Source organism: Podarcis cretensis, assembly GCF_951804945.1.
Source record: "Podarcis cretensis genome assembly, chromosome: 15".
NCBI lineage: Eukaryota > Metazoa > Chordata > Lepidosauria > Squamata > Lacertidae > Podarcis > Podarcis cretensis.
The window spans coordinates 29,361,478-29,388,223 of NC_137185.1; the positions used below are offsets into that span (position 1 = coordinate 29,361,478).

The following is a 26,746-nucleotide window of genomic DNA, read 5'->3' on the forward strand; positions in this document are numbered from 1 at the left end:
TAGCCTTTTGTTCTGAATAAATTGCGTCAATCCCGTTCCCAAAACTTCGTCCCACCCCCATCCCTTCCAAATTTCCCTTCATAAATTTCCAAGAAATATTATCAAAGGCTTTCTCCGCATCTATAAAAATTAAAACTGCTTTTGTGTTGATATTTGTTTGCAAAAGTTCCAAAATGTCAATTATGTTCCTTGTGTTAGCAAACAAATGTCTTCCTGGGAGAATTACCTGATTCAAGACTTTTTTAAATCTACTTGCTAATATGTCTGCAAATATTTTGTAATCCACGTTTAGGAGGGAGATGGGGCGGTAGTTCTTAAGTTGAGTCTTTTCAGTTTCCGATTTGGGTATCAATGTGATAAAAGCTTCTTTCCACAATTCCGGCGCCTTTTTCCCCTCCAAAATTTCGTTGCTAACCTCCAGTATTGGTTGTATCAAATAATCTTTCAATGTCTTATAATACTTGGAGGTTAGTCCATCTGGCCCTGGAGATTTGCCCAATTGCATATTCTGAATAGCTTGTTCAATCTCTTGTCGTGTTATTTTAGAGTTCAAGATTACTCTATTTTCTTGTGACAATTTTGGTAATCCATTCTTTTTCAAAAATTGTTTTATCTCGTCCTCATCTTGCGGCCCTTGAGTATATAATTTTTTGAAGTATCTCTGGAAACACTTTCTAATGTCCACAGGGTTCTGAATGTTTCTTCCTTCAATCTCTAAATTGTAACTGTATTTAGTTTCTGTCTCTTTTTCAACTGCCATGCTAGCAGTTTCCCACATTTATTCGCCGAATCAAATGATCTTTGTTTCATTAATTTGAGTTTCCACCAACTGTTGGATTTAGGTGTACTTTTGTGTGTGTGTGTGTGTGTGTGTTTTTGTAAGCATTTCTGAGAACCATGGCTAAAGAGGGCCAACAAATAAATGTCAGAAGAGACTAAACAAGTATTCCAGTTACTCCTAACATTCAGGGTGAATGTTAAGCCGCCAACAACACAGCAACACTGGTGGCAGTGAGAACTGAGCATGTTGCTGGCAATACCATCAAAGGCTCTTGCTGCTGCAACAAGCAACTGCGAAGTTCTCCTTTAGTAAACATTTGTATGTTGCAATTCTGCACTGAATAGTAAGCAGGTTCCAGTTCGTCCTGTCCTAAATTACTGGCTCCAGGGATGAGCTTTTTTTAGATTTTATTTCTTAGATTTCCATCCTTCCTCTCAAAGGAGGAGCCCCAGGCAGCAAACATTCAAAAGTTAATACAATTTTAAAGACGTTTAAAACGCTTCAAAATCAACTAGAAACAAGTTTTTTTTAAAAAAAAAAAACAAACCACCACGCATTTAGAACTTTTTTAAGCAATAGCATACCCTCACACCTGCTAAAGGCAAGGTTACCGTGACCGGTATCTTTCAGCCACCAAGTGCCTGCGTAAGCAGAAATGTGAAAGTCAGCAATGCTGGAGGCAGAAACACCTTCCCATATACAGGCAGGTAGGCGCACCTGCCGCCTCCTTTCTTTGCCAGGTGCCTTCCGGAGAGCTGGCGCGTCCTCTAGAGCATTTCTCTTGCTGTGCATTGCCTTTCTGCTGAAAACTTTTCAGCATCTCCCAAGAACCTACGCCTGGATCGTCCGCGCACGGGAGATGCAGGGGCTGCTTATCACAAAAAAGGCACATTTCTCCGCGCCCCGTGTACCATTTCCTCTGCCGCGAGAGAGGTGTGTGGGTGTGTGTGTGTGCCCCCCCCCCAAAAAAAAGTCCTATTTACGAAAGTCCGGCTCGAGGTTGCTCGTCTGCAGCCGGCATCCTACACGGGCTGTGCCATTAGGCAGGGCAGCTGCGGCCGTCCGGCTCCTGCCCCTTTAAGGGGGAGCGTCCTCAGAGGTGACGTCACGGGCCGACCGGCCCGAGTGTTTACCGCGCGGCCTCGAGCCAGTCGCGAGCGCGGCGAAGTAGCGAGAGGAGCCTTAAAGGGGCCGCGCTTGCCTTTCGCCCCGTGGGGAGGCCCGTCCTCGGGCCTGCTGCGGGAGCCCCGACGCTTAGCGACGGGCATGCTGGCTCCAGCCGCTGCCGCCGCCGCCGCCACCACCTGCTGCTCTTCCTCCTCCGTCCCCGTCAGCCGCCGCCCGCCTGCCGGGCTGGGGCCATGCTAGGCCCGCAGGGGGCGCCCCGTCTTCTCCTGCCGCCGCCGCCGCCGCCGCTGCTCCTGCTGCTCCTGCTCTTGCCCGGGTCGGAGGCGGCGGCCGGCAAGAAGACCGTAGTGCAGAAGGAGGCCGACTTCGACAAGCCCTACACGGACGCCGTCAACGGCGAGCTGCTCAACATCTACGCCTTCAACCACACCGTCACCAGGAACGCGGTGAGCAGCCTCTGGGCGTGTGCAGAGGGCGCCCTTGCAGGGCAGTCTGGGGCCCCACCCGGAAGGGGGCGCTGCTGGGCCGCCCAGTCTCGTACACCGCTTGGGAAGGGACGGAGCCCCCCTACCCGCCCTTGTCCCCGTGCGGGAGAAAGGGGGTTGCTGGGCATTGTGAAGGTACCGGGGTTAGGCAAGTATAAATAAGGATGCTTTGGCTCTCTTGGGCAAGACAGTCCCCTTTCGCAAACCCGCCCGCCCACTTGCGAAGTGCAAGCGCTTTTGGAAGGGACCCAGAAAAGCCCTTGCTTGTCCAAGCAGAGAGGTCTGCGAGAGAGCCACGTCCTCTTCCGCCCACCTTATCCTTATTTGTTTACAGTCAGTCATAAGGCTGTTTGGGTGTCCAGCCAGCAGCGATTCCTGCCCTTCTTCCGCACTTGTGGAACTCGTAGAGGTGGGAGGGACCCCGAGGGTCATCTAGCCCAACCCCTTGCAATGCAGGAATCTCAGCTAAAGCATCCATGGTAGATGGTCATCCAACCTCTGCTTCAAAACTTCCAAGGAAGGAGAGACCACAACCTCCAACAGCTCTTACTGTCAGAAAGTGGTTTTCCTGATGTTTAGTCGGAATCTCCTTTCATGTAACTCGACCGGCCTCAAGTTCCTAGATCTCAAGAAAAGGCTTCTCTGCTCAGCAGAGCTGTCCCTCTCCAGAGCTGCGCCTCTACAGCTTAAACTCCCTTTGTCCCCAAAGATGTGTCAAAGGTGAGATGAGCTGTAAGATCTTCTTGGCAGACCTTTGGCCTCCAGGTGGCATCAGGGAATTCTCACTCTGTGCTTTTTGTCTGGTGTGATACTTTGCTGGGTTGTGACACTTCAACCTGTTTGTTCTGGGCAGTTGGCCTTTGTATCCACGGCCTCCCAAATTAGCAGCTTAGAGGGCAAAGGTGGTTATCCTTATTCACCAGCAGCAGCTCCCAAATCTGGAGGACGCATAGAACCTACAACCCCATCTGCCAGCTGTTGTTTTCCAGGTGAAAATCCACCTGCAACGTCATTCCTGTCTCGTCACCTAGTGCAAGTGTACAGAAGGATCATGTCCCTCCTTAAAGCAGCCACTGTGAGGGGTGTGGCTTAAAGGTCTGTGTCATCAGCACTAAGTTGAGTTCCTGCTCCTGATGCTAAACTTAGAGAAGTTTTTCTACACTTAAACATGGCAGCCCAGGAAATAATACTTATTTAAATTCCTAGGCATGCCATTGGGTTCCTTTGGTACAGTTTTCTTGGCTTTCAGTCAGCTGTTATATTATTGCCTTCCCTACCCTGCTCCCTGCAAGTTATGGGGATCCCATAGGCAAAAGCCAGCCTCCTTCTGCAACAAAGTGCAGGGTCATAGCTCAGTGGCAGAGCATCCGCTTTGCATGCAGAAGGTCCCGGGTTCGGTCCCCAAGGGTACTTCCAGGTAGGGCTGGGAAATATTCCTGTCTGAGAGAGACACTGTCGGTCAGAGTAGAGAACACTGAGCTAGAAGGACCCAGTGGTCTTGACTCCATATTAGACAGCTTCCTAGCTGCTGGGAGTGCCTAGTAAGGGGTCTCTAGACTCCATGCCAGCAAGAATGCAAGGCCTCTTTTTCTTCCTGGGTCTGGATTGTTGAGAAGAGGGCTTGTCTGGGACTCAGAGGCCAGTCCAGGAGCAGCTCCCCACTGACTCCTCCTTGGCTTAGGGTCACGTCTACTCGGTCAGTGTGTCTGAAATGCCAGGGCAGCCTTTCCTGGGGTGCGGCAGAGCCCGACACTTTCTGCTCCTGAAACCGTCCCCCCTTGTTCTGCTCAGTCCTCCCTGTGTCAGGAAAGGTGTAGAATCCGTACCTCACTGCAGAGTAACAATGACTAGTGGCCTCTGCACATCCTAGGACCTTTGCAGGGGGGCAGAGTAGAAGATGTGTTTATTGAGCAACCCAAGCCTTCTTTTCTTTTTGACAGATGGGAGCACAGGCCAGGTCTGATCTCTTGCGCAGACCTTTAGGGGAGTTGACCCAGGCGGCTGGCTGCAGAGTGCTTTCTTGGGCACCTGCCAGCCAGACTCATTAGCATCATTAGCTGTCTGCTGTCCTTTGCAACTAGTGGCCTCATGGGTGCCTTTGGTGGGTGGAAGGAGAAAGAGAGAGCAGGCAAAAGGTCCGAGGATGAGACATGCTTGGCTCTGCCTCCTGTCCCAAACCCAAGATCTCCTCTTCTTCTCACTCCTGCAGACGGAGGGAGTCCGGGTGTCGGTGAACGTGCTCTCAGAGCTGAAGGAGACACCGGTGCTCTTTGTGGTCAGGCAGAAGGAGGCCGTGGTGTCGTTCCAGGTGCCGTTAATCCTCAGGGGACTGTGAGTATCTCTGTGTGATGGACAGGCTCTTCTTTGCCCGAGTTTTCTTGGCAGGCTCATGGCGGTGGCCTCTTCCTGGCTGGAAGGATGCAGCAGCGAAGCATCCTCCGTCCCAGCTATTCATTCCCATTGGGGGCCCCATGGTCTGGCTCTTCTTACCTGGTGGCTACCCTTAGCCAAGGACAAGGTGACTGTGGGCCTGAGACCAGCTGGGTAGAAGGATGCTGATGCCAGGTGGCAGTTCTGCTCCTTCTGTTGTTGTTTTTTTAAGAATATTTATTAAAATTTCCCAATTTAATACAAAAAGAAAAAACAACAGACAAAAAAGCAAAAATACACAATTAAAACAAACAAAACAAAACAAATATAGTTCCCATTTCTTATTTCCATTACCTTATATCCCGGACCTCCTCTCACCTCCCCCTTTTGTATTCCAATTCAAATTCTTAATTCAGCAAATCCTTATTATAACTTAATATAACTTATTTTAGCTTGTTGTTCAACCTTTACATTACAGCTGGTAACCATTTAATTTCTGTCCAACATCATTCTAACATTCATTAATTTTGCAGTATTTCTGTAAATAGTCTTTAAATTTCCTCCAATCCTCTTCCGCCGACTCTTTCCCCTGGTCTCGGATTCTGCCGGTCATTTCTGCCAATCCCATGTAGTCGATCAGCTTCATCTGCCATTCCTCCAGAGTGGGTAAATCTTGTGTCTTCAGTTCTGCTCCTTCTGAGCCACAAAGCTCTCGCTCAGACGGGGCTGTTGGGTATTTGAATCGGACTGTGCTTGGGTGCCCCTGGTTGGTGTTCGCCAACCCCCTTCCTTCTGCCTCGGGCCTTCAGGTACCAGCGGAAGTACCTCTACCAAGATGTCAGCCGCACACTGTGCCAGCCTCAGACCAAGAGTGAGGTGGAGATGCAGTTCTTCTACGTGGATGTTTCTACGCTCTCTGTGAGCAACGCCTCCTACCAGCTGCAGGTCACTCGTGTGGATAACTTTGTGCTCAGGTGAGCAGCCTCTGACCTCTGGGGCTTGAAGCAGCCAAGGAGCTGGCTGCTTGTCCTGGCAGGTCCTCTTCGGCTGAAGACCAGGCCCAGGAGTAGGTGAGGTTGTGGTGGGAGGAGCAATGGTGCTCTTTGCTGGGTGCGGAATGGGAAATAAGATACAGAAGAATGCAGGGTAGCGGGGAAAGAAGGGAACACAGGCCCAGACACTGAAGGTGTGAACGGGATCACAAAGTTCCTCTGAGCGTGTGCAACATTCGGCCCCCTCCCAAACCCTTAGGGAAAGTTAGGGGACTCACTTAGAGGGTGCAGCTTTCAGGCCAACACAATCTTGGCTCCTCCAGCCGCTATAAGTGTGTACCTCCCACCAATAAAAACACACATATTGCACACACTGCTTTGTGGTTTTTCTCTACAAGAGGTTATGTAACTTTTAAAGGTAAAGGTACCCCTGACCGTTAGGTCCAGTTGTGAACAACTCTGGGGTTGCTAATCTCGCTCTATGGGCTGAGGGAGCCGGTGTACAGCTTCCGGGTCATGTGGCCAGTATGAATAAGCCGCTTCTGGCGAACCAGAGCAGCACACGGAAACACCGTTTACCTTCCCGCCGGAGCGGTACCTATTTATCTACTTGCACTTTGACGTGCTTTTGAACTGCTAGGTAGGCAGGAGCTGGGACCAAACGACGGGAGCTCACCCCGTCGCGGGGATTCAAACTGCCGACCTTCTGATCGGCAAGTCCTAGACTCTGTTGTTTAACCCACAGCACCACCCACGTCTTTTATGAAACAATTTAAGTCTTTCCTTTTCTTATTCCCTAACACAGGACCAATGAGCACTTCACCTTCAATGCCACGGCAGCCCAGCCACAGGTGAGTTCTCTCTTTTAGGGTGAAGAATAGAGAGGGCCCCAGATGTTAATTGCCAGAAGGAAGGCCTGTTGGACCGAGGTTTCGTTTATGAATCATGGCCTTGTGGGTGGCTCTGCATCTGGTTGTGACGTGGGAAGAGCTTGCTCTGCTTTGTAATACCTCAGAAACAGTGGCTCTGGCATTGTTGTTGTTGTGGGAATGCAGGAATCTCTTGCCCAGCAAGCTCAGGATTGTCTCCCCGGAGGCAGAGAGAAAGTTATTTTTAAGAACGTGACCGTTAATATCCCAGGAGCAGAGATAGCCCAGTTGGTAGAGCAAGAGACTCTTAATCTCAGGGGCATGGGTTCAAGCCTCACATTGGGCAAAAGATTGCTGCATTGCAGGGGGTTGGACTAGATGACTCTTGGTGTCCCAACTCTACAACCCTATGATTCGAATTTCTGAGCTGCAGCTGATTGTGCTATTTTGGGGGAGGGGGCACACTAAAGGAAGGTAAAAGGGTGTTGGGGTGGGCTTTACGCCTTCCAGGGGCTGCATGTGGCTTCTTAACGCCTCTCTCTTCTCCTGGGCAGTATTTCAAGTATGAGTTCCCGGAGGGTGTAGACTTCGTGATAGTGAAGGTGACCTCTGCCATGGCCTTCCCCTGTTCTGTCATTTCCATCCAAGACATCTTGGTAAGTGAGATGGGTGGTTAGACCGGGAGGGCATATTTTTTTCATGAAGGATCCTGCCTTTTTTGGAGCAGTGGAGTGGCTGACCCTACTTCCTTCTTCCTTCCTTCCCTCAGTGCCCTGTCTACGACCTGGACAACAATGTGGCCTTTATCGGCATGTACCAGACCATGACCAAGAAGGCAGCCATCACTGTGCAGGTACCGGACTCGGGCTAGGAGCTGCGCCAAGTGCAATCTGAGCCCCGCAGAAGCGGCTGGGCTGTCTTCCCCCTTGCTTTTGGTGTCTGGTAGCATCAATTAGCAGATGGTTGCAGTGGTGTTGCTTGCGCCGGGGAATATTATCCATGCCCTTGGTGCTCCCGAGGAAGCGATGCTTGTTGAAGAGAAAACTGATTCTTTGGGTGCTTTGTGTGGCAGGCACGATGCCTCTGCCTCAGTGGCTGGCAAATAACAGGGGTTCACAGCCCTGGTCTGGCCTCAAATCCTGCCATCAGTTGGTCTGCCACTCACTAGGAACATCTTAGGGTGGTGTATGTGTGTATGTAGGTATATGTATATGCTCTCAGAAGAGCCCAGGTGCCCCACATGGGAGTCCTTTAAGTGCTTGCTATCTGGCACGTTGTCATGGAATTTCTGCAGCCCAGGGAAGACGGTTTCTGATGCTGCTCTTCCACCCTCTTGTTAACTTCCAGAAGAAGGATTTCCCCAGCCACAGTTTCTATGTGGTGGTTGTGGTGAAGACAGAAGACCAAGCTTGTGGTGGGCCGCTGCATTACTACCCCTTTTCCAAAGGTACAGAGGTGGGAGTTCGGGGATGGGGTGGGGGCTTCAACAGAGATGCTGCCTATGTTTGGGGTTTTTTGCCTTGCCATGGCAGAATCCCAAAGAGACAGCGACTGGGTGGTGGGGTGTTCTGTGAGTCTGGCATGTTTCTATATCACTTTTTGTTATAATTTGCTTTGGGAGACTTTTGTTTCCAAATAAACACCTTGCATGCGAATACAGTTAAACAGTGCCATGAAGCGATTCGGAAGAAAGTTCTAATGTGAGCTAGCAATAGATCCTTTGAAAACTACTGGAGATTTATTTTTATTTTTGAGAGGGAGGAATAGACATCTTATGTTGTACATATGCAGCAAATTATCTGTGCATTGACCCCTGTCCCTCCTTAAACACAAACTCAAGCCTCTTCCCCCTTCCCTTGTACTAGGAGGCATCCTGCTGCAGGACTGTTTGAAGAGCCCTTTCAGGGATCTGTATATAACTGTCTTTTAATAAACCTCTTACATTGCCAACCGCTATGTAGACCGTGAATCACAGTGCAGTACAGTCAGAGGAAAGGGAGTCCCATGCTGACTTCGAAGGGTAAAATAGTAGGTAGTGTCTGGTTGTAGAAAGCGACCAAGAGAAAGTATTGCATCCTCCCTGCAGAAAAATGACTGTGGACTCTGCTGCTTTCTTGCTTGGCTAACCCTGGTCTTTTTGTGCATTCAGATGAACCTGTTGACCAAGGCAACCGCCAAAAGACCCTGGACGTGGTGGTATCACCAGCAGTCACTTGTAAGTAGCCCTGGGTGTCAGCTGCACCCATTTGAATGGACGAGGGAGCACATGGAACAGCCCTGATTGGAGACACCAGGTTCCACCTCCTTACCCTGACTAGGGTTTTGAACTGCTGCCACCCGGCTTTGAAGGGTTGCTGCAAAGAGCATGGAGCGTATCTGTTTTCTGTTGATCCACTGGTTAGGACCCCCGACTGGTGACTTCAGATCACCCACAAAAGGATTTAGTCTAAACGTTAGGAAGAATTTCCTGATGCCTCAGAAGGTGGTAGACTCTTGAGCAGAGTCTGGGTGGCCACTTCCTCCTCCTCCTCCTCTGCCGCCGCCTCCTCCTCCTCCTCTCATGGATGCTGTCGGCAGTGGGTTTTCCGCATCAGCAGCATAGGGTTGAGCTGGATGCCCTTTGAGGTCTGCTCCAGCTCTGCGATTCTGTGTAGCCCCCGATCATGTACTGAAGGGGCAAGAATTTTGCATGGGGAGTGACTTAATTCCTGCACCAGACATTTTCACTGGGCTATTTTCCATAAGATGGAGGTAAGCGGCAGAGAAAGCAAGAGAGAGCCTAGGTGGACCTAAGCAGGCATCCCACCTGTGCTTGGAAACAGGACTTTTAAGTTGTCAGCTCCAGCAGAAACTGCTGCACATCTACAAGGTCTTCCTCTTCCCCCCTTCCCTGCAGCACAGGCCTATGTGAGCGGGATGTTGTTCTGCCTTGGGGTTTTCCTCTCCTTCTACGTCCTGACAGTCCTCATCGCCTGCTGGGAGAACTGGAGGTGAGTCCTACCTCTACACCCATAGGTGGTGTGGCTCTCTCCTTCCTTTGCAGAGAGGCCGGTGCTCCTGCCACGCAGGTGGTCACCATCACGACTGTCCATCAGCCCAGGATATGGGTCCTTCTTACCATCTGCCGTCCTAAGGTGTCCCAGAATTCAGCGTGCGGCTTGGCTGGCTTGCGAGAGCCATCTGGAAGAATAAATTTCCCTGCTTTCTGTTTGGTGTCTGGATTGACGTGTGGCAGGGCACTCCTGCTTTGCAGTGGTGTTGTGAGCTGAAATAGCCCTCTCACCCCAAACGGTACAGGTTTCCAGTGACCCCATCCTTTGTACCTCCTGAAATCACCTCCTTTGGGGCAGAACGCTCCACAATAGTCCTGTGAAGCCCCTCCTCCAGAGGGACAAAGGAACCACCCCGCCCACTTCTACCAGAGCCTTCCCCTACTCCCTTCCATGGGCTTTTTGGTGGAGTGGAGAGTCTTTTTCTCTGTGGATGAGGCAGCTGTCTGAGGCACTCTTCATTACTTTATAGGCAACAGAAGAAGAAGAAGCAACTGGGACTGTTGGCTGCCATAGAAACACCCAGTACTGAAACTGGTAGGTGAGGTCTGTGTGTGTTGTGGGCTAGGAGCCAGGGTGGTTCTTGCTCCATGCCGTAATGCTACAACTTCTGCATGTGACACCATTTGTGTCCGCCTTTGCAATTGCCTGCGGATGTACAGTGGCACCTCGGGTTACAGACACTTCAGGTTACAGACTCCGCTAACCTAGTAATAGTACCTTGGGTTAAGAATTTTGCTTCAGGATGAGAACATCCTGGGGTGGCAGCAGGAGTCCCCATTAGCTAAAGTTGTACCTCAGGTTAAGAAAAGTTTCAAATTAAGAACGGACCTCCAGAACGAATTAAGTTCTTAACCCAAGGTACCACTGTACTTTCACTCAGCATCAACATGTAATACCATCTCTGTTAATTAATAACCTTCCACATGCTCATGCCTCATGGCAGCGTACAATATACAATAAAAACAACTAAAAACACCCCCAAAAATGGCAGCAGATAATTTTAAAAACAAAGTAAAGTAGACACTCATGCCAGAGACCTCTTTATCTAGCTGGGAAAGCCTATCAGAACAATTAAGGTCTTCTGTTGTTTATGGAAAGTCCTGTTAGCGGGTGCCTGTCATATCTCAACAGGAATTCGACTTAACAGGGGCAGCCACACCAAAAGCCCTGCTCTGAGCTACTGAGGAAGGGGCTTCTGGTTTTTCTGGGTCCCCCCCGTAGAGCTTTTGATGGATCAAGAGATCTTTGAACAAGGGGACAGGCAACGATGGTGGCGAGTGGGATGTTTTGGGAAGGGGGATTTCAGAAGCACAAGGGGAGGATACTGAAGCCATGGGCAAAACCTCTGGTTCCAAAACTGCCTGCAAAATCAACGAGATCTAGTACCCATTTTTCCCTAAAAAAAGAAGCGGGGGGTGAGGGGGGAGAGAGAACTGAGTTGCTATGGAAGTCCAAGCTTGTCACAAGACTCAAGTTCCCACTCAGCATTCCACATTTGTGCAATTTCAGTTGTCTAAATCTTCAACCTTGGGTCCCCAGGTGTTGGTGCACCGCAACTCCTAAATTGGCTCATCCAGTTGCCATGGATGATGGGAGTTGTAGTCCAGCAACATCTGGCAACCCAGGGCTGAAGAAGGCCGGACTGAATGGCCGTGGACTGCTTCAACACTTGGATGGGAGCCCTTCTTGTTGCTTGCTGCTTCCAGCTCTTTCACAGCATGGGGGATCTGCACTGGCCAGCTGCTGTGTCCCCCCTCCCCTTGCCAGAGTCAGCTCAGGCTTTCCGGGGGCACCTGCTGTGGCTGGGGGGGGGGGGGCAGTTGTGGTGTAACACCCCTTGGCAATTAAAGGTAAAGGGACCCCTGACTGTAAGGTCCAGTCGTGACGGACTCTGGGGTTGCAGCGCTCATCTCGCTTTATTGGCTGAGGGATCCGGCGTACAGCTTCCGGGTCATGTGGTCAGCATGACTAAGCTGCTTCTGGTGAACCAGAGCAGCACACGGAAACACCATTTACCTTTCCGCTGGAGCGGTACCTATTTATCTACTTGCACTTGGACGTGCTTTCGAACTGCTAGGTTGGCAGGAGCAGGGACTGAGCAACAGGAGCTCACTCCATCGCAGGGATTCAAACCACCGACCTTCTGATCGGCAAGCCCTAGGCTCTGTGGTTTAACCCACAGCGCCACCTGCGTCCCCCTTTGGCAATTAAAGTTTGGGTGTTTGCATCAGTAACTCTGTCTCTTTTCCCCTTTTTCTCTCTTGCTTCCCTTCCTCCTTTTTCTGGGGCACCTCGTGCTCAGCTTCTCTCCTTGGTAAGCACCAAAAACCACCTTCTTTCTCTTAACTTCCAAGCAAAGGATTCTCCCTCAGCCTTTTTGTTTCCTTTGCCTTGAGGGGGATGTCAGGTCCAGGTGGGCTCTGAGGTTCTACCCTAGACAGGAACCTCCGGAGCCATGGACCGGGGCTGCTTCTGGTTTATACTTCTTTGAAGAGACCTCCCTGATTGGGCGGTGAAATAAAAAATGGGCGACCTGTTTGCTCTGCCTCCTCTTCCCCAAACCTTTCCCTGATTCAAGTCTGAGTCAAGGAGGAGTTGGCACCCTCGCCTCCCCACTGCACCTGCTCTGCTCCTGCCCACCCCTGTTCCCCGCGGTCACTGTCTGCTGATGGTTTGTTGCAGGGCATCCCCACATCACCCCAGACTCCTACCTGGGGCGCCAGCCTTACAACGGCTACAGTTATGGTTCCTTTGGTGAGTCCCAGGTGCAGATGGTGCCTCCCCCCTGAAGCCCCTCACCCCACCTGTGCTGCAGGTATAGATACCAGGCCTGGCCTTTGGGAACTGCTGTGCCTGTTTGTCCAGAAAACCTGGTGGTGCAAATGAGCAAGACACTTCAAGGGGGTGGGGTGGGGGGAGGGAATTGCCGCCGCCACCTCTCTTGTGATCACCTGAGAGGTCTGAGCCTTGCTGCGCCACTCACTCTTTTTTGCCCCCTCCCTGCCCTCCCAATTGTTGTTGCAGACAACGGTTCTACGGCCAGCACAGAAAATGTTACCGACAGCCTGCTGTCCACAGAAGCATCCTACAGTTACACAGGTGAGCTGCTTACCTGGACGGGTGGGAGTCTGAGGGATGCAGAGACCAGATTCCTTCTCTCAAGTGCCTGGGTTTTGCATGCTTGCATGGTGGGAGGCAGCTGGGTACCCCAAGAAAGTGGGCACACAGGGTGAGCCGGGCTGCTGGGCCTCGTGGATCTTTGGGCCTTGCGACGCGCTTCGGGGGAAAGTTCCTGGCTTGTCGGTTGTTGTTGGCATTTCTGTGGCAGGTCCTGAGAGCTAACTCCTCTGTGTAACTCTTTCCTTTCCTTTCAAGGGCAGGATACCTGTCAGCACCGCCAGAGACACTGGGCCATTGCAATGGGTAGATGCTGGCAGAGAGCGAAATTGCCAATCATTTCACAATCAGGCATGGCGTTCCTGGCACCAGGCTTCCTCGGCCCACTTCCTTGACCAGGAAAGGGAGAGGGCATTTTGGCCAGGCGCCTCTGCTGCGTTCTGTGCGCTTTCCGTGTTATTTCAAAATCAATTTCTCGCCCCTGACAGCTGGTGAGAGAAATGTGGCTGGTGAAATCGCAAACATGGAGCTCAATTTAAAACATGGATACGAAGTGATGGGGCTACATGCTGCCTAAGCTACTACCCCTGACAATACAAATCCTAGCAGTGGCTGCTTGGTAGTGCAAGGAACACAGTCCAGGCTGAGTCCTGCTGGGCAGCCAGGCGGGAGCTCAAGAGGGGTCGAGCTTTGCTCTCCTCTGGCCTCCCTGGGGAGCAGAGGTGCAGGCAGACTCACATGCAGGATTCGGGTTGCTTTGCAGCTTCTCCTCCACCGGCTTGGAGATACAAAAATATACTTACAAAAATGAAGCACGGAACATGCAGTCGGCTGGCGAAGATGCTCCCTGGAACCAGGAATGTGATGCAAAGGCACAAACCCCAGCCCCCTCCCCAGTGCTTCCTCTTGAGCTGCCTGTGGCTTTCTGAGGGGCTTCAATAGCGGGAGAGAGGGGTCATGCTTCTTCCACCACCGCCATCCAGCAACAGGGGTTCCTGTGGTTTCCCTTCAAGCCTTGTGGGCTAATTTGGATTCCTGTTGCACTTGTCCTGCTAAGGATGAGGCTACTTGCCCTCAGAAAGCTCACAGCAGAGGGGTGGGTTAATCTGCATGATTCCAACTCCCACACCAGGCAATTGCATGAATCAGGTGCGTCCAGGACAGGTGATTGCTGCTCCTGGGGAGGGTGAAGGGGCGAAGCTCGCCATGGGGACGGGAGAAGCGGGTGACAGAGCACAGCATGTTGAGGGTCTTTCCTGACACTCCTTGGCCTACATTGGGCAAGGTGGCTTCTTGGCCCCGTAGCTGCCCAGGTGTCTGAAGACCCCCTACACTGAGCTGTCTGCAGAAAATGAGGCAGCCAGGAGGTCCATTACATCGCTAATTCGATGGCCCGGGGCTGATCTGACCTGTTGCCTTTTGGCCGTGAAGGCTGCCAAACGCCTCCACGAAACTAAATTGTGTTGGCTGAATTCCCCCTCCTACACACACACACACACCTGGGGTCGGGGTGTGTGTGTGCGCCTGGCAGACCAGCTGGCCATGTGTGTCTGTGCCTTGTTAGTCATGCTGCCCCATCTCTGCCCACAGATCGCTCCCTTGAGAACATGGCGGGGCGGCCACGGCTCGACTCGCTCAGCTCCGTGGAGGAAGACGACTACGACACGCTGGCTGACATCGACTCGGACAAGAACGTCATCCGCACCAAGGTGCCTTGCGCTGGGGAGCAGGAAGGCATGGGAGCCCAGAGTCTCCCTCTGCCATCGCCTGCCAGTGCTGGTCACCTGCCCTGTGTGTTGAGGGCTGGACGTGATGCTTCCCTTGCTTGCCATTTAGAACAAGCCAGAGAACCACAGGCTGTAGTGAGGGAGGGAGGAGACACAGGAGGAAGTGGGGCTGAGTGAGCAGCACGTGGCCTGGCTTGCTTGCTTGAGACACCCAGAACGATCTGCAGGTGGCTCTTGATTTCTAAGGCTGGGGGGAAAGGGATCAGACAAGATGAGCGGGAGTCAAAGCAGTCTCAGGGTCTGGAAATGCCGACCTTCTTTGTAGCCATCTTTCTATGGGGGGAGGAAGCGGCCGCTCCCAAGGAGACCCACAGTTCACCCCGTTCCTTGCGTCTTCTCATTGCAGCAATACCTGTATGTGGCGGATCTGGCCCGCAAGGACAAGCGGGTTCTGCGGAAGAAATACCAGATTTACTTCTGGTGAGAGAGGAGGAGGATATGGGGGGGTGGCTGTGCCCCATCTGTACTGGGGGCTAGCTTTCCCTTCTATCCATCAGTTCTGGGTAAAAGGGGCAGCCTGGCGTGGTGGCTGAGTGGACCTGCATGGCCCCCAGTGGGTCAACAGAGAGCCCACCTATTGCTTCATGGTGGAAATAAATTGGGGGTGTGGGACGCACATATGCCCCCTTACCTCTGGTGTCTCCTGCAGGAATATAGCCACCATCGCCGTCTTCTACGCTCTGCCCGTCATCCAGCTGGTCATTACCTATCAGACCGTAAGTGGGTTTCTTTCCTGGGCTTCTTTCCATGTGCTACTGATAGTCACCTGGCCACCTAGGTGCTATGTTATCCCCGAAAGCCTGGTCTACCCATTTGCCCTCCTCTGGGCTGGAGAGGTTGGCTTTTGCCCCAGCCCAGCTCTGAGCACCTAGTGCCTTCTCTGTGTCGGTGTGAGCCGGTTTTCCCGGATCTGAGCTCTGCTAAAGGGGGCGGTGGACTGCCAAGCCAGCCCTCACAGTTGGGTCCTCTGCAGTGCTTACATGCCCTTTCTTGTTGGCAGGTGGTGAACGTCACCGGGAACCAAGACATTTGCTACTATAACTTCCTGTGCGCCCACCCACTGGGCAATCTCAGGTAGGAGCAAGGGTCATGCAGCATCCATCATTCTGCCCGGACACTGAGGTCCAGTGCCGAGGGCCTTCTGCCAGTCCCCTCGCTGTGAGAAGCCAAGTTACAGGGAACCAGCCAAAGGGCCTTCCCAGTGGTGGCACCCACCCTGTGGAACGCCCTCCCTCCAGATGTCAAAGAGAACAACAACTACCAGACTTTTAGAAGACAACTGAAGGCAGCGCTGTTTAGGGAAGCTTTTAATGTTTAATAGGTTATTGTATTTTGGTGTTCTGTTGGAAGCCGCCCAGAGTGGCTAGGGAAACCCAGCCAGATGGGCAGGGTATAAATAATAAGTTGTTGTTGTTGTTGTTGTTGTTAGCAGCAGCAGCAGCAGCAATAGTAATAGTATCCTCTTCCCTGGGTCAGGGATTCCAGCAGAGTCTCTCTCGCTTTTCCCCGCCATGCCTTGATTCAGACCTTCCTGCCTTGCTTTCCTTCCCCCAGCGCCTTCAACAACATCCTCAGCAACATGGGCTACATCCTGCTGGGGCTGCTCTTCCTGCTCATCATCCTCCAGCGCGAGATCAACTACAACCGGGCACTGATGCGCAATGACCTGCAGGCTGTGGTGAGTCACGGTGGTAGGATCTGGAGGGTGGTGTCAGTCCCCCGGAGCCTCGACACCAGGCGCTGCACCCTCATTTGCCTCTCCTGCCCTGGGACACCTTTTTCTTCCTATCCCAGATCCCTAGTCTTAGAGGTATATTCAAGAGGCGGGTGGTGCTGTGGGTTAAACCACAGAGCCTAGGACTTGCCAATCAGAAGGTTGGCGGTTCGAACCCCCGTGACAGGGTGAGCTCCCATTGCTCGGTCCCTGCTCCTGCCAACCTAGCAGTTCGAAAGCATGTCAAAGTGCAAGTAGATAAATAGGTACCGCTCCAGCGGGAAGGGAAACGGCATTTCCGTGCGCTGCTCTGGTTCGCCAGAAGCGGCTTAGTCATGCTGGCCACATGACCCAGAAGCTGTACGCCGGCTCCCTCGGCCAATGAAGCGAGATGAGCGCCGCAACCCCAGAGTTGGCCATGACTGGACCTAATGGTCAGGGGTCCCTTTACCTTTTTATGTTCAATGCAGAGTTCAGAACAAAGGCAGAGGGTGAACCCGGCAGAAACAACATTCACAGCAGCATTTTATTTATTTGCAAGGGGCTGTCATCCCAGCTCTCATTGCTTACTTTCCTCAGCCCCCAATGCGGTAGCCAACCATCCTTGGCTGTGCTTGCATATTCAGTCACCAGCGTGCTGACGGACAAGTGCAAATGTAATATAGGGAGGTAACAAATGTGTCGGTCCAGCATTTCCCCACCAATTTAAAATCCTATAGAAATATAAACAGTGTAGTGCAGGTCACAGCAAAATATTATGTCTATCTTTTCATAGCCTCACCTGTAGTTTTATAAATCATTTTACATGTCAATACAAATGGAAGTTGTTAGTGCTGCAGTTGTTGTATAAGGGATTGTTATTTTCACCTGAGTGTAATTGAAATTATTAAGATTTTGGTACACAGAAATAAAGTAAATTATCAAACCATCAGTTCTAGCACGCGGGGAGCCACCTAAATTATATAGTTTAGTATCTGCATGATTGGCATTAGTAATTATATTATAATGAGGCTGTTACTGGATTGTAATTGAAAACTAATAAAAATTGTTATCAAAAAAATAAAAATAAAAATTGAGGGTCACAGCAGCTGTAAAAATACATCAGATCAATGAATCATAGCTAGCCGTACCAGAAAGGTGTGCTTTTTGAACTTTAGCCTACACCAACCAATGTGGGAATACAGCTCCCATCAACCCTAGACAGCATGGTCATATGACACTGGGGCTGATGGGAGTTGTACTCCAACAGCATCTGGAGCAGGTTGGTGAAGGCTGGTAGACTCTCTCCATCTCTCCAGGCACACAAACACGGAAAAACTTGGGGGAATTACGTTCTCTTCCTTTCTCCCTGGCTCGCTGTAGTTGTGCAGAGAGTTCTGCTCTACTCGCCACCACTTCCCAGCCCCTTTTTCTCTCCGGTAGACGGGGGCACAGTCGACCGTGACCCTGGGAGACCATGGGAGCAAAAAGGGCTGCAGCTGAATGCCAGCTTGCAGGTGGGCGATGCAAAGCAGAAGCCACTGCCTAGCTTCTCTCTGAAACAGGAACACCCTCTTCTCTTTTCCTAGGAATGTGGCATCCCTAAGCACTTTGGCCTCTTCTACGCCATGGGCACTGCCCTCATGATGGAGGGGCTGCTCAGCGCCTGCTACCACGTCTGCCCCAACTACACGAACTTCCAGTTTGGTGAGTGTCGCCTGGGAAGTGGGGCAGGACCGGAGAGGAGGGGCTGCCTGCACCCGGCAGATCAGGCACCCCCAACCTGCTGCCCTCCATCCTGCTTCCAACTGCAACTCATAGCAGGCCCAGCCAGCATGGCCACGGCAGCTGGAGGGCACCAGGTTGGGAAAGGCTGGGCTTCACAGTCCAGGGGCCATGGAGAACTTACCAGGTGAGCCCTGCAGAAGAATGTGCAGCAGGTGCCCTGCCTGGTACGTCTGGGGAAAATGTGTACAAATAATGATATTAGGGGCAGCCCCTCTGCCCATGTGCCAAGTGCACTTTGCTTGCCCCTAAATAGCCACCTGCTGCATGAAATTTTATGATTATTTAGTTAAATATGTTAAGTTAAATTAATTGGAAAAAGCAAGCTTGCAATTACCAGATAGGCTGAGGATTTAAACATGTAATGTGAAGAATCACTGTATTTTTCGCTCTATAGGACACACTTTTTCTCCTCCAAAAATTAAGGGGAAATGTGTGTGCATCCTATGGAGCGAATGCAGGCTCCTTGGCTTCAGCTATAGCAACGCGAAGCCTCCGAAGCGCAGAGGGAGTGCTCCCTCCGCGCTCCTTGGCTTCGCGTTGCTTTCGCTGAAGCCTGGAGAGCGAGAGGGGTCGGTGCGCACCAACCCCTCTCGCTCTCCAGGCTTCAGGGATAGCCGCCTGAAGCCTTTGGAGCGCAGTGCGAGTTCCCGCTGCGTTCCGCAGGGTTCAGGTTCCTTTTGCTGAAGCCAGGAGAGTCTTGCTGGCTTCAGCAGAGAGGGAGAGCTGCACAGTGCCCCTTCAGCCAAGCGAGAGGAGAAATGGAAGGGGCTCCGTTTCTCCTACCGCTTCGCTGAAGGGGTGCTGAGCAAGCAGAGAGGGGAAGAATTTTTTTTTCCTTGTTCTCCCCCTCTAAAACAAGGTGCGTCCTACGAATGTTAGAAAGTTGTTGGACAGAAATCAAGTGGTTTCCAGCTGTAATGTAAAAGTGGAGTAATAAGTTAAAATAAGTTATAATAAGTTACAATAAGGATTTGCTGAATTAAGTTTTGAACTGGAATACAAAAGGGGGAGGTGAGAGGAGGTCCGAGAAACTAGGTAATAGAAATAAGTATTGGAAATCATATGTGTTTTGTTTTTGTTTTTTAATTGTGTAATTCTGTATTTTTGTTTTTTGTATTAAATTGGAAACTCTAATAAACATTTATTAAAAAAAATAAAAATAAAACAAGGTGCATCCTAAGGTCGGGTGCATCCTATAGAGTGAAAAATACAGTAATATGTTTAATGCTGAATGGATAAGACAGAAATATGTTAAGCGACTAGGTTAATTATATAAGAATTTTGATTTGAAAAACTGTTAAAATGATATGCACTGAAATTCAACTAGGGGGATATGAGGAAGTCACTCAACAATGTTATTAAGATTAGTTTTAATAAGGTAATGATTTATGTTTGTTTATTTGTTTGTGTGTTTATAAGTTGTGGGAATCAATAAAATTTTTTGGAAAAAAATAATGAATAGCCACCTGCTGCTGGTCTTTTGCTTGCAGACACCTCTTTCATGTACATGATTGCCGGCCTCTGCATGCTGAAGCTGTACCAGAAGCGGCACCCAGATATCAATGCCAGCGCTTACAGCGCCTATGCCTGCCTGGCCATTGTCATCTTCTTCTCAGTCGTTGGGGTGGTGAGTGGCGATGGGAAGCCTCCAGAGCTGCATGCAGGAAGGAGGGAGGCAGCCCTGAACTGGGACAGTGGCCTTCCCAACCCCCGGGGGCTGGTGTCCTGTTGGCCCACGTGCGTCTTTTCATTCTTCCTTTTCGTGGGTTTTTGCAAACAGCGTTGTCCCTCTCCGGTGTCCCTCAAATTCCTCGGTGGCCTTTATGTATTGGCAAAACAAAAACAAAATCACAGCAGTGAACCAGGAAAGGAAAGCCTTTCCCCTGATTATTACACTTGAGGACTACAAATCGGGGGATTTGGCACTGTGGGTTAAACCACAGAAGGTCGGCGGTTCGAATCCCCGTGACGGGGTGAGCTCCCATTGCTCAGTCTCTGCTCCTGCCAACCTTGCAGTTCGAAAGCACGTCAAAGTGCAAGTAGATAAATAGGTACTGCTCCGGTGGGAAGGTAAACGTCATTTCCGTGCGCTGCTCTGGTTCGCCAGAAGCGGCTTAGTCATGCTGGCCACATGACCCGGAAGCTGTACGTCGGCTCCCTCAGCCAATAAAGCGAGATGAGCGTCACAACCCCAAAGTCGGCCAGGACTGGACCTAATGGTCAGGGGTCCCTTTACCTTACCCTTCAGGAAAGGACATTGCAGAAACCGCTTTCTGCTCCTCTTCCACCCCAATTTCCTCTTAGAATAGTGGGGAAACCCCAGCATCCATTGAAAGGAGGGAGGAGGCAGAAAGGAGACTTCCTGCCTTGCCTTCTCACCCCACTCACTCCCCCAGCCTTGAATTCAGTATCATGGCCCCTGCAAATGGCATGATGTGCCCCTTTCTCCCTGCTCTCCCAGGTCTTCGGCAAGGGCAACACAGCTTTCTGGATCGTCTTCTCCGTTATCCACATCCTCTCCACTCTGCTGCTGAGCACCCAGCTCTACTACATGGGCCGCTGGAAACTGGGTGAGTTCTGCCAGCCCTTCATTTATAATAATAATATATTTTTATTGAATTTTCTGTTGCACAATTTCAAATGAATATTTTACAAACTTAAAAAATATCTCGTGGCTTCCCTTCTTCTTTTTCCGTGGTGCATTTTACGTATCCTATATCCCTGCATATTTTAGTATAAGCATTCAAATCAATTTTCCACTTTTACATCCATCAAGAATTCTTTACTGACTCTATTGAACTTATTCTAATGCTGCCAGCATTTTCAGCTGTAGGCACTTACTTTCCATATACAATGGAACCTTGGGTGTACTCAATAAATGTTTTTCAATCTTATTTAAAGGCATGTTCTTGTCTCTTATTCAATATGTAAAATCTGCAAGTTGTGTGTATTCTGTCAACTTAAGCTGCCAAGCCTCTTGAGTTGGGACCTCGCTCACTTTCCATTTTGGGACTAACAAAACAATGGGCGTAAGAAAGAATAAAAAATCAAGACAGCAAGCTTTTTATAAAAGATTGGAAATGGTTTATTGAATATTTACGGATAAATTGCAAACAGGTAAAAACATTGGCAGGATTCTTGTAATAACCTGCAGTTACGTAAGAATATACCTGTACATTTAAAGTAGATAATTAAATGAATTTGGATATGCAGAAGATATTACAAAATAAATTTAGGGAACCGCAGAAAGAGAGGGAAGGAAGTCAAACTTTGAAATGATAAAAAGATTGTAAAAGTACTGAAATGTATAAACTTGAAAAGGATAAATAAAAACTTAAAAAACAAAACAAAAACGGGCATACATACCGTAAATAATCTTTTCTAACACTTGGGAATTTCATTCTGGGTTATCCCCAGAAAAAAGGACTGTTTTTTGGGGAGGAGGGTGCATGAGAGAAATCTTGTGGCTGATTATGTAAACATGCCCTCTGATTGCTTCCCAGGACTGGCCTCCTGCCCCCACCGAGTCAGCCCACAGGGCAGGGTGCATTGCTGGGTCCACGTAGCTTTAACATGTCTCTCTCTCTCTCTCTCTCTCTCTCTCTCTCTCTCTCTCTCTCCACAGACTCTGGGATCCCACGCAGGATCTTGCACGTGCTTTACACAGACTGCATCCGCCAGTGCAGCGGGCCCATGTATGTGGTGAGTAAGGCTGGATCTATACTGATTTTAAAAACCGCTATAAAATCTCTCGGTGCAAAATTTCATTGGCAACAGATCACTCCTCCACAGCACCACCTGGTGTCACATGTTTGTAGTGCAGTTGGAAAAATACAATTGACGCACGTAGCTGAGTCCTCTAAGTGTGGCTGGCTCTCTCCTGGAAGGATTGTGGGGGCTGTATGAAAACTCACCCTCCCTCTCGCTGAGCTAGGGCCCCCCTGGGTGCTTTGCTGGCCTCTGTTGCAGATGCTAGGCCCCATTGCCTCCCTCTCTTTTCCTCCACAGGATCGAATGGTGCTGCTGGTGATGGGCAACGTCATCAACTGGTCTCTGTAAGTCAGGGTTGGTTGGTGGGCAGAGAGGATTACCAGCCAGTCAAGGGGCAGGAGGGGTGTGTGTGTGTATTTATATCAGATTAGGCAAGAGACACAGGGTCTTCTCTCTGGTGATGCTGTGGGAGATGGGCTCCCTCTGCCCTTTCTAAAAGGAGATTAGCAAATATCTATTTTTTTAAAGAAAAAGATTCAGCTCGTTTTTAACACATGGCCTGCTGCCATTATGGGATTCGTGTTTTCCTTTCTTCGGGCTGTTCCTAGTCTCTGAATGTTTCGTGTGAACAGCTCCTGCTTTATTCAGGTTTTAGGTCTGCTGTTTTGATTGTGTGTGTGTTTTAAATTGAATTTGCACTTACACGTGGTGGGACAGAAAGACAGAACAGCAACAAGAGTGACACATTAGCATAACAACAATGGCAGGAGTGGTCCTCTCAGGCTGGCAGAGGCCGCCCCCATTGCCTTGAAGGGCCCCCAGGTGTGGTCCTTGGGGAGTCACCCTCCCACTTGACGACCTCCTTTCCCCCACAGGGCTGCTTACGGCCTCATCATGCGGCCCAACGACTTCGCCTCCTACCTTCTGGCCATTGGCATCTGCAACCTCCTCCTCTACTTCGCCTTTTACATTATCATGAAGGTGCTGCACATAACCTGACTTGGTTCTTGGGCGCGGCCGGGGGCCAGCTTCTCTCTGGGCGGAATATAAATTGCATAAATAATAATGAGGGGGTTGGGGTTCCCATTCAGAGGCACCAGCTCACGAGGGCAATTGTGGGCGGAGTTGTGGGCATCATGAGAAGATGCCAGGACGTACCCAGTACCAGTCCCCAGCATGGGGCTGCTTCAACCTTCCTTCCCCTCCATGGCAGGAGGAGGAGCCACCAGCCACTGAAACTGTGTCACGCTCAAACTCCTTTGCCCCCTGATTTTTTTTTTGGACTTTGGGGGGGTCCCCCAAAATTTTTTGTATGTGAGCCAAAAGGATTTGACCCTCATGAGTTGGCGCCCCTGCTCCCATTTATTATGGTGGGGTAGCTTCCTGCTAGATTGGAGCCCCTCTGTGCTCCTTTTGTCTGTGAATTCAGTACACCTGTAATCGCAACCAAGAAAGTTGGGATTTCCACCTCCCTCCCTCCCTCCACTTTGTTTCTGATCAGTTTTCCTTGCCCTGCAGCTCCGGAGTGGGGAACGCCTCAAGCTGATCCCCCTGCTCTGCATCGTTTGCACTTCCGTCGTCTGGGGCTTTGCCCTCTACTTCTTCTTCCAGGGGCTGAGCACCTGGCAGGTGAGCCATTTCCCCACCCTCCATATCCTCAGTTCCCACACAGGCTTGTCCAGAACCGCCCATGTCAGAGCAGACCCCCAAGTAGCAAGTTGAAGAAGCTGCACTTATACAATGGTACCTCGGGTTACAGACACTTCAGGTTATTGACTCCGCTAACCCAGAAATAATACCTCAGGTTAAGAACTTTGCTTCAGAATGAGAACAGAAATTGTGTTCCGGCTGTGCAGCAGCAGTGGGAGGCCCCATTAGCTAAAGTGGTGCTTCAGGTTAAGAACAGTTTCAGGTTAAGAACGGACCTCCGGAACGAATTAAGTTCTTAACCCGAATTACCACTGTAAAAGGTTTTAGAAAAGCTCTCATGCAGAAGATCCAGCCCTGCCCTGCATTGCTGTTTGGTTAGGGCAGCCTTAGCTTTAACCGTGGCTCCCTCCGTACCTTTTGGGACTATGACTCCCATCAGCCCCAGGCAGCGGCCTGGCAGTTGCATCCCCAGACCTCTGGAGGGCGCCAGTTAGGGGCAGACTGGGTTAGAGCTTGTTGGGTGGCGGCAGCTGAATCCAGTGCAGGCTGCGCAGACCGCCTGCCTCCTGCCAAGCATCACAGACTTCCTTGTCGCTGACCCTCCGCAGAAAACGCCGGCCGAGTCCCGCGAGCATAACCGGGACTGCATCCTGCTCAACTTCTTTGACGACCATGACGTCTGGCACTTCCTCTCGTCCATTGCCATGTTTGGCTCCTTCCTGGTAGGTGGCGTGGGCCCAGTGGGCATGGCTAGGGGCAGGAAATAGCAGCACCCAAACAGTGGTCCCCAACGCCAGCTGCGCTGAAAGGGCCGCCAGCAAATACTGGCAAACAGGGAAGAATCTGGAGGGAGGATCGCTGAGGCGGTGGGGTCCCCGCGGGCCGGGGCGAAAGCAGCACCCTGCACCCACATATTTCCCCTTGCACGACAGCACCAAGCTACCTGCATTTCTGGGGAAGGAGAGGGTGGGCTTTTAAACCACTGCCCACCTCCCCAACCTAACTCTCTCTCCCTTCCTCTTGTTGTAGGTATTACTGACTCTGGATGATGACCTCGATTGTGTCCAGCGTGACAAGATCTATGTCTTCTAGAGGCCAGGATTCCCCAGCAAGGGGGGAACGAGGCCTTTCCTGCCTGATGGCTTGGGACAGGCCTTGCAGAGGTGTCTGGCTGGAGCCAGGATTTGCAACAGGCCTCCCTGCCCGTTCAAATGCATCGTGAACATGTCACCTTTGGCAGAGCCCTCGGGAGCAACCTAGGCTGACGGTGGGGGGCACACCCTCTTTCAGTATTTGAGTCTTCATGGTGCTGGATGCCCCAGGCAACTTTGGGCAGCTTTGAATGTTGCCTGTCTTGCATTTCCAAGAGCTCTGGATGCCAGGCAGGCTCCGGCCGGGTCGCTTGGTCCTGCTGCTGCGCCAGGTTTTCAAGAGAATCGGCACCTCGTTGGCTGCCAGCCTCTGAGGGTTGGCCTATGTGCCCACCGACTCCCCTGGGCATGGCCTGGGTCAATAGGGAAATGATAAGTTCCCCCCCTGCCTCTGCCTCCTCCTCCTCCTTAAAGGGGTGGGGGCTTATTGTTAGGGGCCAAACTGGGGTCTTGCACTTCCAGCACTGGGCTCAGGAGAGGGCCTGGCAGCAGCTCCTAGGTAAGGGGGCTGGCAGGAGCCTGCCTTGGGGGCCCTCGCCCTGGAAGCTCTGCATCCGCCCATTGCCTCACGCACATTTCTGCCAACCCTGAGTTAAGCACATCTTCGCCCTCTGCAGCTGAGGCCATGTTGCCTCCTCTCTCTGGACAAAGACTTCTGACCTCCATGACGCTGCCACAACCGGTGTGATCTTCCTTCCAAGCGTGGCCTTTCTGAGGGGCGGATGGTGCTCAGTGGGGCCCCTCTTGCCAACTAGAATCCACTGCCCTTGCTCTGGGCCACTGCCATGCCCAAGAGGAAGGGGGCGCCGTTTTCTCTCTGTTCTTAAAGCACACACGGCATTGGGGAGGGGGCTCCCTTCAGTGCCTAACTAAATTGGGGTGGCAGGTTGGGCTCTGTCTCCTTGTCTCCCCTTCCGCCTGCCACTGGTGGGCCTTGGCAGCTGCGTCGCCCCCTGACGGTTTACACTGCACTGCCGGAAGATGTTTGCTCCTTTTTACTCTTGTTTTCTGCTCAGACCTAGAATCCGATCCAGGAGGCCTCTCTCCTCTCATTGTTCCATACGAGCTGCCCAAAGTAGCCGTACAAATAACAGTTATGGGTGGCCGCTCCGGGCTGCAAGCCAAAGGGCTCCTTCAGTGGCTGGGGGGAGGCCCCCACCCACTGCACTACTGGGGGAAGAGCCTCCCCCCCACACAAAAAAAACAACAATGAGAAGGGCCTCCTATATTCGTCCATTCCTGGTTATTGATTGTGAGTTTGTTTGTTTTTTAACCATTATTCGTGTAAGAAGTTGCAGAACAAAACGACCGTTTTCATTTCTTACGGATTCTGCTGCCAAATGCAAAGAAATAAACAAAAGCCTTGCTTTGCCCTTTTGTGTAGTTCTTCCTCCTCTGGGGACGGGCAATGGTGCCTGCCTTTAGAAGGGTGTGGGTACTGCCTCTCCTCTTCACCCTCCCCATCAAAAATCCCTTTTGGCTAATCTCTTAGTGGCAACAAGTGAGGCAGCGCAGTTCCCAGGCTCTCCCTGGTTCCCCACCTAACATCCCTCTTCAGGGAGAAAGGTTCTCCTCTTCACTGAGCAGGGAGTCCTTTCCTTCAGGGATTTAGGGCACCGTACACTCTTTCAGCCCAGCTCAGAGGTGCTTGTGACAGTCGCTCTGGGGGTTGGGAAAGCAGGAGATGTGAGCCTCTTGGGTGGAAATCCGGGCGGAAAATGAAGGCGTTTGAGCAATTGGGCACAAAAAAACACTGGTGCACGTAGCCTCACTAAAACAATGCAAATTGGGTGCCATTCTTTGATTTCCTTTCCCAGGGCTTTCAATTGGACTAAGGTGCACTGGAATTTGCATCAAGAGGGTTCCTCTGGGCAGCTTTTAATATGAAGCAAAATAAGAGCCAATCTCAGTATGTGGATGAATGCGTTCATTTGCAATTTGCCTTTTTAAAAAATTTGCACATTAAATGCAAAGGCCTGTTGAATGGCCTTCCTTGTGTTGGCCTCGACTGAGCGTTCCCCTTTCCTGCTCCAGGTGCAGACCCCTGACCCCCCCACCCACCCAAAGAGGGGGCACAGCCAAGTGGGGCATTTGTTCACAACTGGAAACGTCTAACCAGGGTTGCCTGCTTGCCACCACCTCATTCAGTCCCTGGGGGTAAGGGTGGGGAA

General features: G+C 51.0%; 1 protein-coding gene across 4 annotated transcripts; it reads left to right on the forward strand.

The window, feature by feature from the left end:
* The first annotated feature begins 1,902 nt into the window (after positions 1 to 1,902).
* Positions 1,903 to 25,947, forward strand: SIDT2 (SID1 transmembrane family member 2). Of its 4 annotated transcripts, XM_079956165.1 has the most exons (27): positions 1,909 to 2,355; positions 4,604 to 4,725; positions 5,574 to 5,738; positions 6,562 to 6,607; positions 7,180 to 7,281; positions 7,395 to 7,478; positions 7,973 to 8,072; positions 8,775 to 8,840; positions 9,522 to 9,615; positions 10,148 to 10,212; positions 12,361 to 12,432; positions 12,703 to 12,777; positions 13,054 to 13,101; positions 14,386 to 14,504; positions 14,929 to 15,002; positions 15,232 to 15,298; positions 15,583 to 15,656; positions 16,137 to 16,260; positions 17,865 to 17,982; positions 19,554 to 19,690; positions 20,525 to 20,633; positions 21,689 to 21,765; positions 22,072 to 22,118; positions 22,650 to 22,755; positions 23,293 to 23,403; positions 24,033 to 24,146; positions 24,454 to 25,947. In XM_079956165.1, the coding sequence occupies exons 1-27, from the start codon at positions 2,143 to 2,145 to the stop codon at positions 24,514 to 24,516; spliced, it is 2,592 nt and encodes an 863-aa protein (XP_079812291.1). In that variant the 5' UTR covers positions 1,909 to 2,142; the 3' UTR covers positions 24,517 to 25,947. The 4 variants fall into 4 exon arrangements, with proteins under 4 accessions (XP_079812289.1, XP_079812288.1, XP_079812290.1 ...); XM_079956163.1 differs by lacking the exon at positions 12,361 to 12,432 and having other exon boundaries at positions 1,903 to 2,355; XM_079956162.1 differs by lacking the exon at positions 13,054 to 13,101 and having other exon boundaries at positions 1,904 to 2,355.
* Positions 25,948 to 26,746: the final 799 nt, after the last annotated feature.